This window comes from Cnephaeus nilssonii, assembly GCF_951640355.1.
Source record: "Cnephaeus nilssonii genome assembly, chromosome: 6".
Taxonomy (NCBI): Eukaryota; Metazoa; Chordata; class Mammalia; order Chiroptera; family Vespertilionidae; genus Cnephaeus; species Cnephaeus nilssonii.
Window position 1 is genome coordinate 26,126,435 of NC_137077.1, and position 18,958 is coordinate 26,145,392.

At 39.6% G+C, this 18,958-nt stretch overlaps 1 protein-coding gene across 2 annotated transcripts in view; it reads left to right on the forward strand.

The window, feature by feature from the left end:
- PTPRO (protein tyrosine phosphatase receptor type O) overlaps nucleotides 1–18,958 on the forward strand; it is a gene marked incomplete at both ends in the record, with an annotated part of 205,202 nt that overhangs the window by 145,099 nt on the left and 41,145 nt on the right. For both annotated transcript variants that reach the window (XM_079773487.1, XM_079773488.1), the window contains 3 exons: nucleotides 14,577–14,716; nucleotides 16,623–16,755; nucleotides 18,669–18,789. In XM_079773487.1, the coding sequence (XP_079629613.1) occupies nucleotides 14,577–14,716; nucleotides 16,623–16,755; nucleotides 18,669–18,789 (394 nt within the window). The remainder of the gene's footprint in view (nucleotides 1–14,576; nucleotides 14,717–16,622; nucleotides 16,756–18,668; nucleotides 18,790–18,958) is intronic.

Sequence of the window (18,958 nt, forward strand, 5' to 3'; positions counted from 1 at the left end):
CATCTTCTATATTCAACAATGTACCATACATTGATATATTCATTTAGCTTGTAATAGCTAAGGGGACCTCAGAGATGATCATCCTATAATCAGCAGCAAGCAAATGAGGATGGATTGGCAAAAAGTTGTATGGTAGACCTCAAGGGACAGTACCAGTTTAAGAGTACTGACACCCAAAATAAATGTATTCCAATTCAATATGTAATTTTCACAGCAAGATCTTATTTAGTTTTTTAAAAATTAAAATATATAAAATGGCAAAATATTTTAAAACACTTAACATAACTCACTGATATCACTGTTTCAGATGTCTGCTAATTTTAAGCTGTGTCTGAGTGTATTTATAAGTCTCAAATAATCACTCTTATTGTATATCCTACATAATAAAATGGTAATATGTAAATTACCATCACTCCGCTACGCCCACGATTGGGCCAGCAGGAGGCGCAGAGGGCGGGACTCAGGGTGGCCGGGGTAGCTGATTGGGCCAGCAGGACGCTGAGCTCGTGGCGCCACTGGCGCCGCGAGCTCAGCGTCTGTGCCATGGCTGCGCGGGAGGCTTTCAGAAGGCCTGGTGCACCTGCGGACAGCTGGCCAGCTCCCCCGCGATCAAAAGCCAAAGCGGGGGAGCTGGCCGGCTGTCTGCTCTGGCACAAGGCCTTTCGAAAGCCTCCGCCGCACAGGAGGTTTTCGGAAGGCCTGGTGCACCGGCGGACAGCCAGCCCGCTGGTGCACCAGGTGCATGATTAAATCATGCACTGGGCCTCTAGTGTTCATTTGTGCAGCTATAAGTTAAGATTGATCCAGGGTATTTTTGTTAGCAGCTTAAATACCATGAGTAGCATAGGTGACAGTAATGTACATGTAGAAGACTCCTAGAATAGCCCAAAGAAAACAAAGAATAATCTTTCCTTAGTTTACCCAATAGTTGCATTTCTCTGTAATTCATTGCACTAAGTCTTAAATTTTTTGTCTTATATTTGCCATGCAAAAAATAAATTCTTGCACTGAAACCCTTTAAACTTAAATAGGTAGTTGGAAATACATGACATATTGAATAGACACTATGGGCAGAAAAAGTAAATTGTTACATAATTTTTAAATCACTTCTTAATTCCACTTATATATCTTTCTTGCTGACAGCTTTCTTCTAAGTTATTTTACTTAACTCCTTGAAAAAAAATCCAATATTACACGGTAAAGTACTTGCAATTATATTTATAATGGATTTATTCTGGTGTGACATTAGAAAGTCACGTGGTACATTGGATATGGACAATTTTTCTGTTTGGAGCATCCTTCATCATTGCAGGACATCTAGCATTTCTGTGTCTGCTCACAAAAGTCCAATTAGCTTCTGTTTTAACTATTAAAAACATTTCTGCAAATTTCAAAGTACCCTCAGGGGGGCGGTACTGCTCCTATTGAGACTCTAGTAGAGTTCAATTTGGGGCACTACAGGCAATCTGCTCTTCTTCCCTAGCAGTCTACACTTGTATTCTAAAAATGTGGCTATCACCAGCTTTCAGCATTTCATGATCTTTCTATTAAGAAAAAAATAGCCTCTCTGTCAATTCCAACCGTTACCTGTAAATTTGCCCATGTATAAATGTCAGTTTAAAATTCATTTCTGGAAAAGTATAACTATTTAAAGATTATGCTCATGTTCCCCATGCCTTTCTTTCCCCAAGCTTTATCATTACTGGTAGCGTGATTCTCAGGTCCTAGCTGCTTTACCCAACTCATTTGATTTATTAGTCTCCCTTAAAGTGCAAGTTCAGAGGTGCTCTTACCAAAATAGCATTCAGTGGGCCTGTTGCATGCTTCACTATCACTTTTATGTGACATTATGGACTAGAGGGCCAGTGCACGAAATTTGTGCACTCCACGGGGTGGTGGGGGAAGGGGTCCCTCAGCCCGGATTGCGAGAGGGCACAGGCCAAGCCAAGAGACCCCACCAATGCACAATCAGGGCCAGGGAAGGACACAGGAGGTTGGCCAGCCGGGGAGGGACTGTGGAAGGGCTCCCGGGTGTGTCTGGCCTGTCTTGCTCAGTCCCGATCAGCTGGACCCCAGGAGCAAGCTAACCTACTGCTCGGTGCATCTGCCCCCTGGTGGTCATTGCATGTCATAGCGACTGGTCAACCAGTCAACTGTCTACCTCCTGGTGGTCAGTGCATGTCATAGCGAGTGGTTGAGAGGCCTTAGCATATCATTAGCCTATTACACTTGATTGGTTGAACAGACGACCAGATGATCAGACACTTAGCATATTAGAATTTTATTATATAGGATGATCTATGAAGCGAGTATGGGTTTAAGTCATAAACTGGGACAATTATACTCACACTACATTGGAGTCTGAGTAAAAACCATGATAGTTTCCCAAACTTATAATGAGGTTTTGGGCCTCCATAGATCCCTGTTAACAGACAGAGCTACTTAAACTAGTTTAGAAAGTTCTTTAAATTTTTCAAGAATGAAAGGCAAGTTCCCACAGAAATTATTTCTAGTGAGTCAGAACCCTTAGAAACAATAAGCTTTTCCTTGTTGATATTTTAATATCACACAGTATATTGCCTCTATTTTTTTCCTTTCTGAAAACATGATCGTCTGTATATAATGTACCTATTCTCAGCCTTCCCTTCCCCCATCCTAAAAACTAAATAACCTTACTTTTTATTCATTTGTCTATTTTCTATTCTACTCATCACATTACTGCATTTTATAAGCTCTTTCAATTTCCTGTAATGCAATGCCTTGCCTACTGTAGATGCTCAGTAGATACTGAATGAATTGAATTGAAATTGCCAACCTCAAAATTGAAAATAGTATTCCAATTAATATTTAACCAAAATAAGTTTCACCTTTCAGAGAAATGAAAACATTTTGCTTTAGTAATAATTAAATTGAAATTATGTTTCATTTTACAAAACTTTAATGCTTGTCATTTTATGTTTCTTTAAAGCATTTATTTGGTATACATGGAAGTCTAATTAATTTTACTTTACAGAAGAATACAATTTCAGCACCCAGATTTTCAGGGCTTGTGTGAATCATAATGCTGTTGTTGAACCTAGACCAAAATTGGTTGAGTTAACAATCCTAATTCAATTTCTCTGTGACAGAGGCCTGTTTGGAGTCATTCTACTTGCTATCATGGAGGACAAGATCGATATCTATATAAAGAAATCAAACTATTAATGAACCCAGTACAATATAAATTAATTCAAGATGGCAAGTACAAGGATAGAGAGCCTTCAAAACAATTGCCAATAATTTTCAAATGTCATCAACTAGAGGCCCAATGAATGAAATTCGTGCACTCAGGGTAGGGGGTCCCTCAGCCCAGCCTGCGCCCTCTTGCAGTCTGGGAGCCCTTGAGGGATGTCCGACTGACGGCTCAGGCCCACCTAAGCCGTCAGTCGGACATCCTTAGCGCTGTGGCAGAGGCTGGAGAGGCTCCTGCCACCACCACTGCGCTCACCAGCTGTGAGCCCGCCTTCTGGATGAGTGGCGCTCCCCCTGTGGGAGTGCATTGACCACCAGGGGGCAGTTCCTGTTTTAAACATCTGCCCCCTGGTGGTCAATGCATGTCATAGCAACTGGTCATTCTGCCATTCGGCCTATTTGCATATTAGCCTTTTATTTTATAGGACTAAGGGCCCAGTGCACGAATTCGTGTACCTTGAAAGGAACTGTGGGCCACGAGGCTGCAGTGGGCATAGGGACAGGTCTAAGCCCATCCTCTGTGCCCCTGCCTGGCCCCTCCCACCACGGCCCCCAGTCTCCTGTCTGCCAGCAGCCCCGCTCCCACTGCCAGTCCTCCCACACACTGATGGTGCCGGCCCTGTTTGCACCTGCTGACGGTGCGGAACAATTGGGGCCAGTGCCAGCAGCTGGTGCGAGCAGTGGCCCTGGCAGTGGCAGCAGGTGTAAGAGGTGGCTGCTGGCCCCAATCGCCCCTCAGGAGCAGGGGGAGATGGAAAAGAAACTTTCAAGGGCGATCAGGGCTGGCAGCTGCCACTCACACCTGCTGACAGCACTGAGTGTTTGGGGCCGGTGCCGGGCACCAGCAGCAGATGCAAGCAGAGGCTCCCACGCCGGCAGCAGGTGCAAGCACTGGATTGGACTGCGGCATGCGGGATCAAAGAATTTTCAGTAACCACCAGAGGCTCGCCCTGATGACAGTGACCAGTGTCCCGCCATGGTCTGGCGCCCCCACTCACCTGCTCCACCATCCTGCTGCAGCCAATGCCCGCCATGTTCCGCACTCTGCCACCTGCTGCCAATGCCCACCATGTTCCACGTGTGCCCCCTGGTGGTCAACACAAGTCATAGCAACAGGTTGTTCAATTGTTTGGTTGTTCCGCCATTCGGTCTATTTGCATGTTAGGGTTTTATATATATAGATAAGCATCCACAAAAGTCATGTACCAATAGTAGTGCTGTTTGCAGGGCTTTGAGCCAGTCATCCCATTAAGAATTTTAGGTTGTCATAAGCTCCATGGTTACTCTAATGGTATGTGATGATAGCTCCCTTTGGCAATCAATAAATGTGTCAATCAAATCTTCACTAGTACTTGTTAATTTACAAGAATTCATTGGTCTGCATTGCAACTGTGGCTTCAACCAGCAACCAGTTACAACATCTAGTCTTTATAAATCTATCTGGAACTCTGGAGAACAAGACAAGAAGAAAAATAGGAATGAGAAGTGTTGAACATACCACAAAATAGGTCACTGGTAATAGAATAGCCCTTCATTCATTCACTTAACAAATATGTACTGACAACCTTCTCAGCACTGTTCAGATGCCAGAGTACTTGTAGTAATGAAGCTGCAAGACTTTTTCACTTGCTATTCACAACATGCTTATGATCCAGTAAAGAGACAGAACAATTAGTACTTTACAGAGCATTACAATGGGATAGTGTGGTACAGAGTGACTATGTAATTAAAGAAAACACAACTTTCTTTGAAGAAGCAATGAAGACATATCTGAACAACAAGAAAGTGTCTGCCATGAAAAGGTTGGGATGGAGCAAGCTAGGCAGAGGGACTAGGCAGAGGCCAGATTACACAGGATTTGTAAGGCATACAGCTGAGATTTTATTTTGAGTGTTATATGAAACTATTTAGAGAATTAAAAAATAATAATCTGACATATTTAAAATAATCCCTCTGGTTGTTCAAGGGAGAAAGGATGGTTGGGTCAATAATGAAGGTGGAGAGACCAATTAAGGGACTATTTGTCCTTAGCTTTAAAGACAGCATTCTAGCCTGGCTGGTGTTGCTCAGTGGTTGAGCATTGACTTATGAACCAAGAGGTCACAGATTTGATTCCTGGTCAGGGTACATGCCTGCTTTGCAGGCTCAATCCCTAGCCCACAAAGCAGGAGGCAACAGATTGGTGTTTTCTTCTCATTGATGTCTCTATCCCTTTCCCTTCCTCTCTCACTAATATCAATAAAAAACATATTTCAAAACAAAACAAAACAAAAGAAACAGCATTCTAAATCAAACAAGTGCCATGGGAAATGATGGTAACTTTGACCAAAGTGGTAGTAATAGAGATGGAGAAAAGTGGACAACATTCAGAAGCTATTTTTTGGAGGTTTTGTTCACAGGACTTTCTGAAGGAGTGAAAATAGGAAATGAGAGACAGGGAAATTAAGAATGAATACTAGGCTTTGCTCTTGAGCATCTAGGGTGGATAGTGTTGCAATTCGCTGAGGTTGAACAGACTGGAAAATCTAGAGAAGTAAACTTGGGGTAAGGTGAGAATCAAGCCTTCTTCCTTGGAAATAAAAAATATTGAGAAAACATCCAGTTGTCAGGTAAGGAGATTATTGATATAAGGAGACCAGGAGAGACTTCTAGGCTGGAATTAGAAATTTGGGGGTGTCTGGATAAGATCACCAAGTCGTAGACAGAAATACAGGAGAAGAGAAGCCCTGGGTCTAGCCTAGAAGATGTACCCCAGCACTTAGAAACTGAGCAGAGAAGGAGAAGCCAGCAAGAGAGACAGAAGAAACAGCCATGGGGCCAGAGGAAGCCAAAAGACAGAATGTCTGTACCACCATGGTCAAACTTCTGCCTTTTATGATCATAGCTGTGCTCGGGCAGGTTCAAGATAAGGAATTAAGTAACTTTAGTGCTGGGAGAGATTTGTAATTTAGTGCAATGTCCTCATTTGAGCAAGCTTGAACCTTGAGAAATTTGACCCACCACATACTGTTGAGCCTGCGTCTAGAAATAGTGATCCAGTACTTTATGTCCATCTGTTGCTTATGATTTCCTGGATTTGGGTGTTGTTTTTCTAAATAAAAAACTTACATTTTCTATTAACACATTTAACAGAACAGGGAGGAGCCACACACCCATCTGTGTGGCTTCCTGTTTTAGAACTTGGGTATTAATGACATTGGCTTGATTTTTTTTTAAACCTCAGTCATGAAAGATTTTATATAAATTAAGAATCTTTAAAACATAATTGGACTATAGGCCAAAAAAAATCAAAAGACTTTCAGATGTTAGGAATTTGGGGAATATTAGAATCTGTTTCTTTCTCTCATAATATTTCAGATTACAAATAATTACACACATTTGGATGAAATGTCATTTCTAATTGTATAAAAGCCCAGTCATCACACGTACTACCCTTTTTGGTCTCACTCCCAGTTGAGAAAATGTATTTATTATTATGTTGAAGTCATTGAGTTTACAATTTTGGTTATAGTTGCTTGGATATACACAGTTCTCATATTTGGTGAGAAGTGAGTAAAGTGCTGTGAGTCACAGTATACTCAAGTTAAAGTTCCTCTCCCTATCCACCCATGCTTTTCTTAAATCCTCTCCTAGTAAGTGACTAACTTGTTATCCTCCTTAACCCCACAAAAAGAAAGAAAGAAAATGTATTTAATAAAATAAGAATGTGAATAAATGTGTCAATGGAGCAATATATACGTGTATAAAGAAGGAAGAATATATACGTATATGCTGCCAGTCAGTTAAAAGAAGCTAATAAAATATTTAAGGTACTATACTGTTTAAAAAATGAATTCATTCTGTCAGTCAACAAATACTTATTAAGAATTTACTATGTGCTATGCACTATTCTATGTGCAGAGGACACAGAAATAAATGACAAAACTTCTACCCTTATTCTAGTGAAGAAAAAGGGATGATAAATATAAGATATCCAAAGGTGATAAGTTGATTAAAAATGAAGCCAAGAAGGGGGAAGTGTTATGGGGGGTAGGGGGTGCAATTTTTGTAGGAGGGGAGGAATAGGGTAAGTTCCACTGTAAAGGTGATATTTCAGTGAAAACCTGGAGGAAGGAGTGAGCCTTGTGGATAACGGGAGGAGATTCTGTCGGGGTAGAGTGAACCACAGTGCAAAGCTGCAGAAGGACCAGTGTGCTTGGCAAGTTCAAAGACACGTCAGGAAGGCAGTGTGGCTGAAGTGAAGCAAACAGAAGAGTAGTAAATCAAAGAGCCAAGAGGTAACAAAGGAGCAGATAATGAAGGGTCATGGAAAAGACATTCTACTCTGAGTAAGATGGCACTCCTTTGGATGGTTCGAGCAGAGAAGTCACATGACCTGGTGAGTTTTACAGGATCACTTTGGGGAGGGTAGGCTGTTCAGGGCTGAGGGTAAAGGCAGCTAGATAAGATGACCGTAAATCCCCTTTATCCTCTTTAGCAATCCTTTTCTTCCCCAAACTATTTTAATTTGGACACTTTTTTTTATTTTTTTTATTGATTTTAGAGAGAAAGGGAGAGGGAGAGAGAGATAGAAACATCAGTGATGAGAGAGAATCATTGCTTGGCTGCCTCCTGCACACCCCCTACCGGGGATCGAACCCAGGCATATGCCCTGACCATGAATCAAACCTGGGACCCTTCAGTCTGCAGGCTGACATTTTATCCACTGAGCCAAACCGACGAGGGCTAATTTGGACACTTTTGATAAATTACACGGTCATCTTAAAGTTAGGAGGTTAATTGCATCTATCCAGATAAGATATACTTGCTTGGATCAGGATGGTAGTCATGCGGGTGATAGAAATTTTATTTTGGAAGGACAGAGGTAGTAATTGAGTTGGTAGACTTTATGGCAGAGACAGGTTTGGGGGAAAGATCAGAAGTTCAGGTCTTGGGTGTGTCATCATTTGAAGGTGTCAATTAAGCATTAAAGAGCAGACATGAGTAGGCACTGGAGCTTGGAGTCTTTAGGATTGGAAATACAAATTTGAGGGTAGTACGGAAACCAAATGGATGAGGTTATTGAGGAATAAATAAAGGAAAAAAAATGCTATCCAAGGACGAAGTCCAGGGCCACTCTATCCTTAAGAAGTGGAAGTAGTGAACAGGAACCGGCAAAAAAATCTGAGGAGTGGCCAGTGAAATAAGAGGCAGAAAAGTGTGATGTGCTAAGAGCCAAGCAAAGAAAGTGCTTCAGTGAGTACAGTGATCAACTTGTCAAGCCTGCTGATAAGTCAAGATAAGAAATGACCATTGATCTTCACAACCCAGAAGTCACTGGTGATTTGAGGAGGAGGCATTTGGATGGAGTGGTGAGAAAAAAAAAAATAGTTAAAAGGATTTCAAGAGAATATGAAAGGGGAAAAACTGAAGATAGCCGGAATAACAAAACTTGTGAGGAGTATTATTGTAGAAAGGAGAGAAAATGAGCAGGAGCTGAAAGAAAGTACCCAAGGGTATTAATTTGTTTGGTTGGGTTTTGCTTTGTTTGTGTTTCTTATTTCCTTAACTAGCTGGAAACAGCTTGTCCATGCGCTAATTAGAGTGATTCAACAGAACAGGAAGAATTGATGATACGGAATAGCTGGAGGTGAGACTTGTTAGAGAGATGTCCTTGACTGGGCCAGAAGAGATGGCCCAGGGTACCCGTGGAGGAGGTGGCCATACACTGGGTGAATCTGTAGTCAGATGATGAATGATAGAGTATATGGGCATTAATGGGGCAGATGAGTAGGGTGATGGTAATGATGGGAGTTTGTGGAAGGTTTTTCCTATTGACTTCTTTGCAGAGGATCATTGCTGTGCTCCTCCTCTTGTACAGACCTGCATGGCCAGCAGCCCCATGCAAGCATTGTTTTCTGCGTTAGGCTGCCAGGCATGTCACCGTTCCATGGCTCTATTCCTGCACCTGAGGCCGACTGATGCCTCTTCTTCACTTATCTCTCCCATTTTCTACTGCAGTTTTGGGGTTTCGCTGCAATTTGCCAGCTGCCCACAGCTAAGCCACACAACTTATGTACTTCCTTAAAAGTGTTTCTCCTGCCCACCAAAAAATGACTTGCATGTTTTACAAGTTTCTTCTGAATATGTTAGAGGAATCTGGATGGTTGACTCATAGCGCAGGGACTGGTGTTTTGCACTGATTTCTGTACATAATAAGCAAGTGCCTACTCCGGATAAGTTGGTCTTCTGGGCAAAGGAACTTTTCAGGAGGCTTCATCATCCCCAGTTACAAGGAAATGAATGGAAAACACCCATGTTTGGGGGGAGGAGGCTATGTGTATGAAGGGCCCTTAACTAGGGCTACAGAGGTTTGGATTCCAGCTGTGGCTCTCAGGGATAAATTGTGTTACCTTAGAAAAGTGGCTCAGGCCCTCTGGAGTTCAGTTGCCTCATCTATAAAATGAGGGTCTGGACTAACTGGTCTTTAATGTTCCTTCAAGTTTTAGAATTTAATTCATGCATGAGTTCAGAGTTAAGGCAACAAGGTTAATGATACATAAGAGCAATGATTTTGTCCTAGGAATTGTGCAATATGTAACTCCTAACTAAATAAAAAGGCTAAGTATAAACACATATCCCTGAAACAAAAAAGAGGAAGTCAGAAATTTTGTTTTGAAACTAAGTAAAGTTAAATAACTTTCTCTAAAAAAATGTAGCAATCTTAATTTACATAAACTGGTAAAACCGTAAACACACCCAGTGATTCACAGAAGGGAATATTACATCTGCTATTATTAAGCCATAAAGAATTTATTTAAAATGTAATGGAAATGACAGGTATTTCTAATTCCTGAGCAAATGAAAATTTTGTTTTGTTTATGAATAGGGCCTAATTATAGTTTAATGCTAAATATTTGCCTGAATTAAAAAAAATTCCAACGTTGTTTTTAAATGGTCTATTAAATATATCTAGGAAGAGAATCACTCAAAGTCAACAAGAGAATTGGCCTAATAAACTTTAGTTTAACAAAGGTTTCTTGCTCTTTAATATGATTTTCTCTTCTTGATTTATTGCATGTCAATCTTAATTCACTCTCAGTAATTTATCTATCTCTTTTTTCTTCTTTCAAATTAGTGCTTTCTTTTTCAGATGTTTTGACTACATTGAACATAATTTATGCAGTTTATATCTTAAGTCACAGATGCTTTTTTTGGCCAAGTTTATACAGCTTATTCTGTTTAAGGTAGAGCTGCCTGAGTTGAAGAAAATAAAAATAGATTTTAAAGACATATGATAAAGATGTTAAAGACTATCCTTTGTATACTAGGATACTAGCAAATGGCTATTAGTGAGGCTGAGGGTTGAAAATAGATTTTGCCCCCACTGATCATTTTTTAGAATGTTTTTCTATTGAATTTCCCTTATCACCAATGCTCTGCATTTGTAAAATGACTCATCCAGTTTAGAGGTATGAAATGTAAGCAGAATGAATGTAGTTGGCCCTTATGGATATAATCTTGACCTCATTAACATCACCCTATCAGCAGCTAAACTAATGGGTCACATTAAAATAAGAAACAATGTAATAAACTGTCAGAGAAAGATGGATTTTAGACAATAAATGCATTCTACTCTGCTCCTGGCTCCCTTTGGAATTCTCTAGGAAGTAAGAGATTTGCTGCCAGAGCCGAGAATAAGAATTAGACACTAGCTTGTACTTCACTGGAGGTCACCTTCACTCTCCAGAGAGCCTGGGCAACAGCTTGAGCCTCTCCTAATCCAATCTAAATTAAATGGTAGAGGTAGCTTTTCAGCTTTCCATTCTGCCCATGGTCTGTGCATTGCACTTGATCCCTTTATAAAATTAGTTTGGATTCCCAACTCATATAGAAGAGGCATTGACGAAGAGGGAAGAGAAGGAAAGGGAGAGGGCCAAATAGTTCATTGCAACACCAGCAATGTTAGAAAGCTTATAGAGAGTACTGAAAAGCAAACAACCCTGTATCTATACCCCAGTTTGTAAAAATAGTTTATATTACCCACATCCATAAGTTCTCACATCAAATATCATAGACTCTGAAATTATTTTAACCAAAAGGAAAGCTGGTGTCATGGAGCAGGGCAATTTTGAATAAGTTAATATTTAAAATGTGATTTCAAGGGATAGAAAATGGTAATCAGATATTCTATAACTAATATCTACATGACTTTATATTATATGAAGTGTTTTTGTATATATTATCTTAAAGCTCATTTACTCTTCATAACATGAACAAAGTAGGCCTATTCCTCTCCTTTACGAGCTAGGATATATTTGATGTTTTGAACAATAAGAGACTGTATTAATTTGTTTGCTAGGGCTGCCAAAATACTTGACCTATTTGGATTTGACACGATAGATATTGATCACAATTGATCATGGCACAGGTAGGATTTATCATGAGCAAAGTGGTGTTTTAAAACGACTTAAGCCATCATTGACAAATGAAGAAAAAGCCAACTAGAGGCGGGGAAAAGGAGTAAAGGACTACTGTAATGACTGATATGTGTGATGACAAAGCCTGCAACATAATGAAAAGAATAGATAAAGGAAATAAATGACAACAATTATTAAAAGATATGCTGTCTGGCATGGAGCAGCAAGAGAGCCTCAATATAATTGTCTTAGATGATTGAATGAATGGTGGTACTCTTGAGAGAATCAGGAGTAGTTGGAAATTAGAATTGATTTGTGGGAAGGTTAGGACTCCAGGTTCCATTTTGATCATATGGAGTTTGAGGAAATAGTGAGATATTTGAGTAAGCACAGATTGGAAATACATGTGTAAAAAAGGCGGATCTGGAGATTAGTAAGGATCTGGGCAATGTTCATATCAGACAACTAAACGAATTTTATCTACCTACTAGAGGCCCAGTGCACAAAATTTGTGCACAGGGGAGGGGGTCCCTCAGCCCAGCCTGCACCCTCTCCCATCTGGAACCCCTTGGGGGTCATTCCTCTCACAATCCAGGACTGCTGGCTCCCAATCGCTTGCCTGCCTGCCAGCCTGATCACCCCCTAACTACTCCCTTGCCAGCCTTATTGGCACCTAACTGCTCCCCTGCCAGCCCGATCGCCCCCAACTGCCCTCACCTGCCAACCTGGTTGCCCGCAACTGCCCTCCCATGCCAGCCTGGTCGCCCCCAACTGCCCTCCTCTGCAGGCCTGGTCCCCCCCAACTGCCCTCCCCTGCTGGCCTGATCGCCCACAACTACCCTCCCCTGCCAGCCACCTTGTGGCAGCCATCTTTGACCATATGGGAGCGGCCATCTTGTGCTAGGGCATGAGGTTCAATTTACATACTACCTCTTTATTATATAGGATAAGAAAAATGTATAGATAGGTGTTCTAGGGATTCTAATCATTGTCCAATAGACACACTCTGAGGAGCAGTTCAGTGGTATATAATTTTTCAAGAGAAATAACCCAGCTAGGCTCAGCTTAACAAATAATTCATACCTACCCCCAGACAACTTCACACTTGATTTCAAAGGTCCAAGTTCTACCCAAGTCAGAATCACTGGAGGATTTATTCTTTGACTCATAACACTATTAGCAATGTGGGAACTGGAAGTTGGTCTCTGTGTTTTATCATCTATCTTCATCAGAGGGAAAGTGAGACAATACAATGTCTGGAAGAGTAGGCAACTTATTGCAAATGAGAAAGGGGTCCTGACATCTATTCTAAATTATTATTTTCTCTTTCCTCCTTCAACTCTTCTTCCTACCCTTGTCAAGCTTACTCTGGATAGAGCAAAGACTTCTTTTTAGTTGGACACAAATTTAGGTTACCTGCAATAGATCATATCAAGAATGATTCTGAAATACTTCTTGGGTTCCGGACAGGACCATGATGATGATAGTCTACAAAGAAAGCGTAAACCTTCCCACACAAAGACATACACTTGTCAAAGGAGTGAAAAGGCTTCTAGGGATTTTTCAAGCTCTTCTAAAACCTAAGAACTGGAGACCGACTTAGGAGAGTGGGGCTGATAATAAAAAGAAATCCAAGCAAACAGTGGGAGCAGTTGTCTGACAGGGACACTCAGGTGGGCAGAGAATGCTGTTATGTAAACCCAACAGCAAGATATGATATGTCCAAACGAGCAACGTCAAGGCGGTCTGACAGCAGGCCACAGGGACCTTGGTTTAAGAAGTTGGATTCAGACATAGCCCCTTGTATGCAGGATGTTATCCAAGGAAAGGCAATGCCCCAAGGACAGCGGCGCAGGCAGGGGTTCAGCAGAGATTCAGGAATTGGGGAACAAGACAGCAAACCACTTCCTAGAACTGGGGAACAGGCAGGGGTTGGTCTCAAGCCAACAAGTTCAGTGACTCGATTACTAAAAATGAGCATGAAGGGGCCTGGACAGCATTAGCTTACATAACTAATGAATTAATTTATTGATGATGATAAAATCTCTAAAAGAATAAGATAAAGAAATCAGTTCACTAACATTTTATTAACTACCTAGTCCCTTTCCATCAGTATTTTTCTTTTAATTTTTTTTTTCAATTACAGTTTACATTTAATATTATTTTGTATTAGTTTCAGGTGTACAGCATAGTGGTTAAACAATCATATACTTGAAAATGTGTTCCCACTGTTATTTCCAGTTCCCATCTGGCACCATACATAGTTATTACAATATTATTGATTATATTTTCTATACTGTACTTTGCATTCCCATGACACTTTTGTAATTACCAATCTGTATTTCTCAATCCCTTCACCTTTTTCATCCAGTCTCCCAGCCCCCCACCCCACTCCGCAACCATCAGTCTGTTCTCTATAGCTGTGGGTCTGTTTCTGTTTCATCAATCTTTTTCTTTAACCAAGAAATCTTATCATCTAGTCAGCTTTACCCCTTTTAATATTGACTATCATTTCAAGAAATCATTCCTAACTAAATTATTTTAAATAGTCTCAAGAGAAAGGAAGGCAAGTTGTTGGCTAACCACCAGATTCAATCTTTTCTTTTATAGGGAATGCACACATCATTTTCATTTTCTTGGTCTTTTAAATTTAGGTTCTTGTTTCTTACCCATAAAGCTCTGGATTATCAGGGCCATGTGAACTCCAGTGTAGATAACATAAAAACTATTAATAGATGACGTCTGTAATAAGCCTGAAGTAGGAAACAACTGTTCCAAAAAGAGAAGTATAAAATAGAATAGGAAAAAAAGACAATTAGATGACTGTCTTGGTGAAAGGACATACCTATATTTGAATTTTTGTGTGTGACTATTTTATCTTGCTGATCGGTGAAAGAAGAATATGTTAAATTTAATTAAACATTTTTAAACTTTTTCTTTGCTCAGAACCAGCTCCTCCAAAGTCACTCTTTGCAGTGAATAAAACCCAGACTTCAGTGACTCTGCTGTGGGTGGAAGAGGGGGTAGCTGATTTCTTTGAAGTCTTCTGTCAACAAGTTGGCTCTGGTCAGGAAACAAAACTGCAGGTATCGTACACACTCGTCTTCCTTCTCCGAGTTACCTTTGATTAAGGCTAATTAGCTGAGCAAAATTAAAATCTTTGCTTTCTTTGACCGATAGAAAATGAAAACACTTCATTTATACTTTTGCGTTTCAGTGAGAGAAATTAACAATATGCTCAGAACAAGCCCAAAGTATCTTGTGAGAACCAAGTTGCCAAATTGCCAAGTTTATTTTCACCTTTGAATTTCTCTTTTGTCCCTAAACCTTAGCCCCTCTGGTTCATACTGAAGGATTAGGGGGGTTCACTTTTCCTTTTGGACATTAAATCCATTGAGAGGATGAAGACACTGCCATGAAAAACATAATTTAACAAACATGAACTGATTCCAATTTTGTGAAGGTCACTGTATGGAACACAAATGGCAGAATTAATACCTGACTTCAAAAAAATTTTTTCACACAGTTGTGGATAGTTCATTATTCTATAAATAATGAAATTAAAACAAGTGCCACAAAAGAGATGCATATTACTAAGAAAAATGAAAAGAAGGGTCCATCTCTAGTTAGTAAGAAAGGAAGAAAATTTTGTTTGGCAAAATGTAGGCTAGATGAGGAGATTGTTAAAGCTTTAGAATCACAGACAGCAAATATGATGAACACTGAGTTGGCTGACAGCTCAAATATATTTTACAGTCAGACATGGAAGGAAAATGGAAAGTGAGGAATATCATGAAATACAGTGAATAATTGATGCTTTTTAAATAATGAAGTTCTTGAGATTGAGAAAAGAAGATTTCTGGGAGTATAAATCTGTTCATACTGAGTGTTAAGATAATTTGCTTTATTCCTTTTCCCTTTTGATATTGACTTCTACTAACTTATCTCTTTTTTATCTTTACTGGACAGCAGAATCTTTTTTTTTTTTTTCATCCTAAGAATCCTTTTTGAAAACCTCTGCTCTGCCAGTAGTGGTTTTTTTCCTCTAGAACTGCAGTGATATCTTCCTTTAAGAGAACAAGGGGTAGGCTGCTACTTACTACAACTGAGTCCTTCCTTAGAAGCATTCTTTTATAGGATAGTGAGAGATGGGAGTGGGAAATAAGCGCTGATGCCTTTCATCTCTTTAGGCAGTAGTTTTCAGGTCCTTGTTTTGCTGGCTCATCTTCTTATAGTGTGCAGTAATACTTGTCACTAGTCTAACTATTGGCTCATCAAATAAACAACTTATTCTGCATAGAGTAGGTGAATATTAAATATTTTTGAGAATGCAAAGTCACTATGCCTTTGGTGGATGTTATTTAAAAGCTGAGAATGCAAACAAAGCGGCGGGGTGGGGGGGGGGGTCATTAATATACAAAGAACTACCACAAATAAAAAAGATAAAGACCAACAACTCAAAACAAAGATTTCACAGAAAATAAACACAAAAGTCTCTTAAACATATGAAAAGATGATCAACCTTCTCTCATGGAGAAAGAAATGCAGAATAAAATTACAGTGAGGTATAGTTTCCACTAGTAAGATTGGTAAAGCTCAAAGAGTTTGCCACTCTGCTATTTTAGAAGCAGTTAGGGCAACAGGCATTGTCAGACATTGATAGTAGGTAGATAACTTGGAAATGTCTATGGAGGACACTTTGTCAATACCTTTCAAAATTAAAAATACACAGCTTTTGACCCAGCAATCTAATTGCTATGAATATTAAAATATATACACATACATTGTGTATTTGCGAACATATACTTATGTTCCCATAATTGTGAAGTTATGTTCCCTGTAGCATTGTTTATAACTTATTTTTCACTGCTATTCTTTTTCGTCTTTTAAATTTTTTATTCTGTCCCTCCATTGCCAACTCAACTATGAAAAATTTAAAAATCTAAATAAATGAAGGTTACATAACATTTATTTAATTTTCTGCATCTCCAGGAACCGATTTCTGTTTCTTCTCATGTTGTGACCATCTCCAGCCTTCTTCCTGCCACTGCCTACAACTGCAGTGTCACCAGCTTTAGCCACGACAGCCCCAGTGTCCCCACATTTATAGCCGTCTCAACAATGGGTAACTACATGCAATAGGGGGATCTGGTGTCTTTAAAAGTTATATCTTTCCAACATTTTTGTATGTTTTATTTTTAAATATATATATTTAAAACACATAGATATATATGTGTGTTTTATATACCTATAAAACACATAGATATATATATGTAAAATCTATCCTTTTCATGGAACCCATACTTGTTCTATTGAAAAATTCTAAGCTTTGAGGTCAGGGAATGCTTAATTTCGATCCCTATGTGATTTAGGGGAAGATACTTCCTATATCTGAACCTTTGTTTATTCATCTGTCAAGCTAGAATAATAATATGTAACTTGTTGAGCTGTTTTGAGGCTTAGAAATAAAGGACATAAAATCCTGGCACATGCTGTCTAAATGGTCGTTGGTATCAATTTCACCATCCTCTTCAGTGGTAGCCACAGTACCCTAACCACCTCTGGTTCATCTAGTTCAGCTTTTGCCATTAGCTGTCAAATAATGGCAAGACTCAATTTCTGGGTCAGAGCAGAAAAGTTTCCAATCAAGCAGAAACTATGAGTGGGGAAGTTTAAAAATAATGAAAGGTCTAAAATAATGCTGTTTCCTTGTTCTTTTTCTGAGCTATACATTTTATTCCCCTCTTTGTTAGAGTCTGATTCTACAGTCTGAGATCTCCCATGAAACTGCCTGTAATAAAACTACTCTTACTATCACATTACCCTTTACTGGGTCCATTTTCATTTCTGTAACATTTGTCATATATTTAGCCACTGTACCCAATGATGAGTAGTGTAGGCTTTCTTGGTTTGTTTGTTTTGGATTTTTAAATTTTTGTTTTTTCAGAAGAGAGGACAAAAATGGACCTAATAAGTATATCATATCAATACATCCTTTTACACTCTTCTAAATGTAACTTATTGTTCATTACTCCTTGTCATCTCTACAACAAGCCAGAAGCAGTTGATATTATTAAACTTATTTGCTAGTGAGGATAATGAGGCCCAGAGAGACAGATAAAACAGCCTCCCCAAATGGCAATTAGTAGTCAAGTGAACTTGAACCAGCTCTTCTGACCATGAGTCTACTGTTCTTTCTGCTCAAGTACTCTGCCCATGAACTGGAGCCACATTGTCCCAAATGGGAAGTGGCAACACCCGGAGACTTAGGAATTGTATATGCCAGCCAGTTCCATGATTTTATGATCAGTGCAGAGGATGGTATCATTCTTGTCTTCTCTGGCTCCCTGTGAATAGTTTTATAAAACATTTGACATAAATTCCCACCTTTAATACCTTACTCTTCCATGAAGTGTGATGAGCTAGGCAATGTGTAGTGCCATTGTAGACCGATCATCATATAAAGTATATGAAAGGGACACAACCTCTGTTCTCAAGGGCCCTACAGCTTATGAAAGGGTTTAATCTCTTGAGTTGTACAGATGGAAAACCTCTCAACATATGGTTACAGATCATCAGAATGCCTGCTCCTAGCGATGTGTTAAGTGCTGTAGCAGATGGCAGCTCGCTAATGCCTTTTTCGTATACATTATTAGTTGTGAGTGAAATAGACAGTGGTGCTTTCTGACTTTAAAATCATGGGCGTAAAATAAGAGTTTGCAAGCTTCTGAAAAAGTTAAAGAATGAAAATACATGATAATGACTTCCAATGAATTGAAACTATATCACAGGATTTGCAGTTTATCATTTCCCTTTGTAAGAACATCCAGAATGTAGGCCTGAAATACATTTGATCAATCCACTAACTTGTAGTTGACCCAGAAGAGGTTATTGTCAGCTTGTAGAAACATCATTGTTGCTGTTGTTGTTGTCGTCACAAGTCCATTGCTCTCAAAATCAGAGGGAAAACCATGAGTGGGTTCGGTTAGTTTCCATGTAATGGAAGCTGTAACTAGAATGTATGGTGTATCTGTTTAGTTACAGTGATGAATCCCAATGTGGTAGTCATCTCAGTGCTAGCCATTCTTAGCACCCTGCTGATTGGATTGCTGCTGGTCACACTGATCATTCTCAGGAGAAAGCATCTGCAGATGGCTAGGTAAGTTAAGTTTGGTTAATCTTTTACCCACAGCCTTTACAATATTTTATTTATCATACATGTATGCTTTTATAGCAGTAACTTGTCTACTTCTATTCCATGTTTTCTTCTTTAAATTTATCGTTATTATTGGAAGTATTACCGATGTCCTACTTTTTCCCCCCACTGA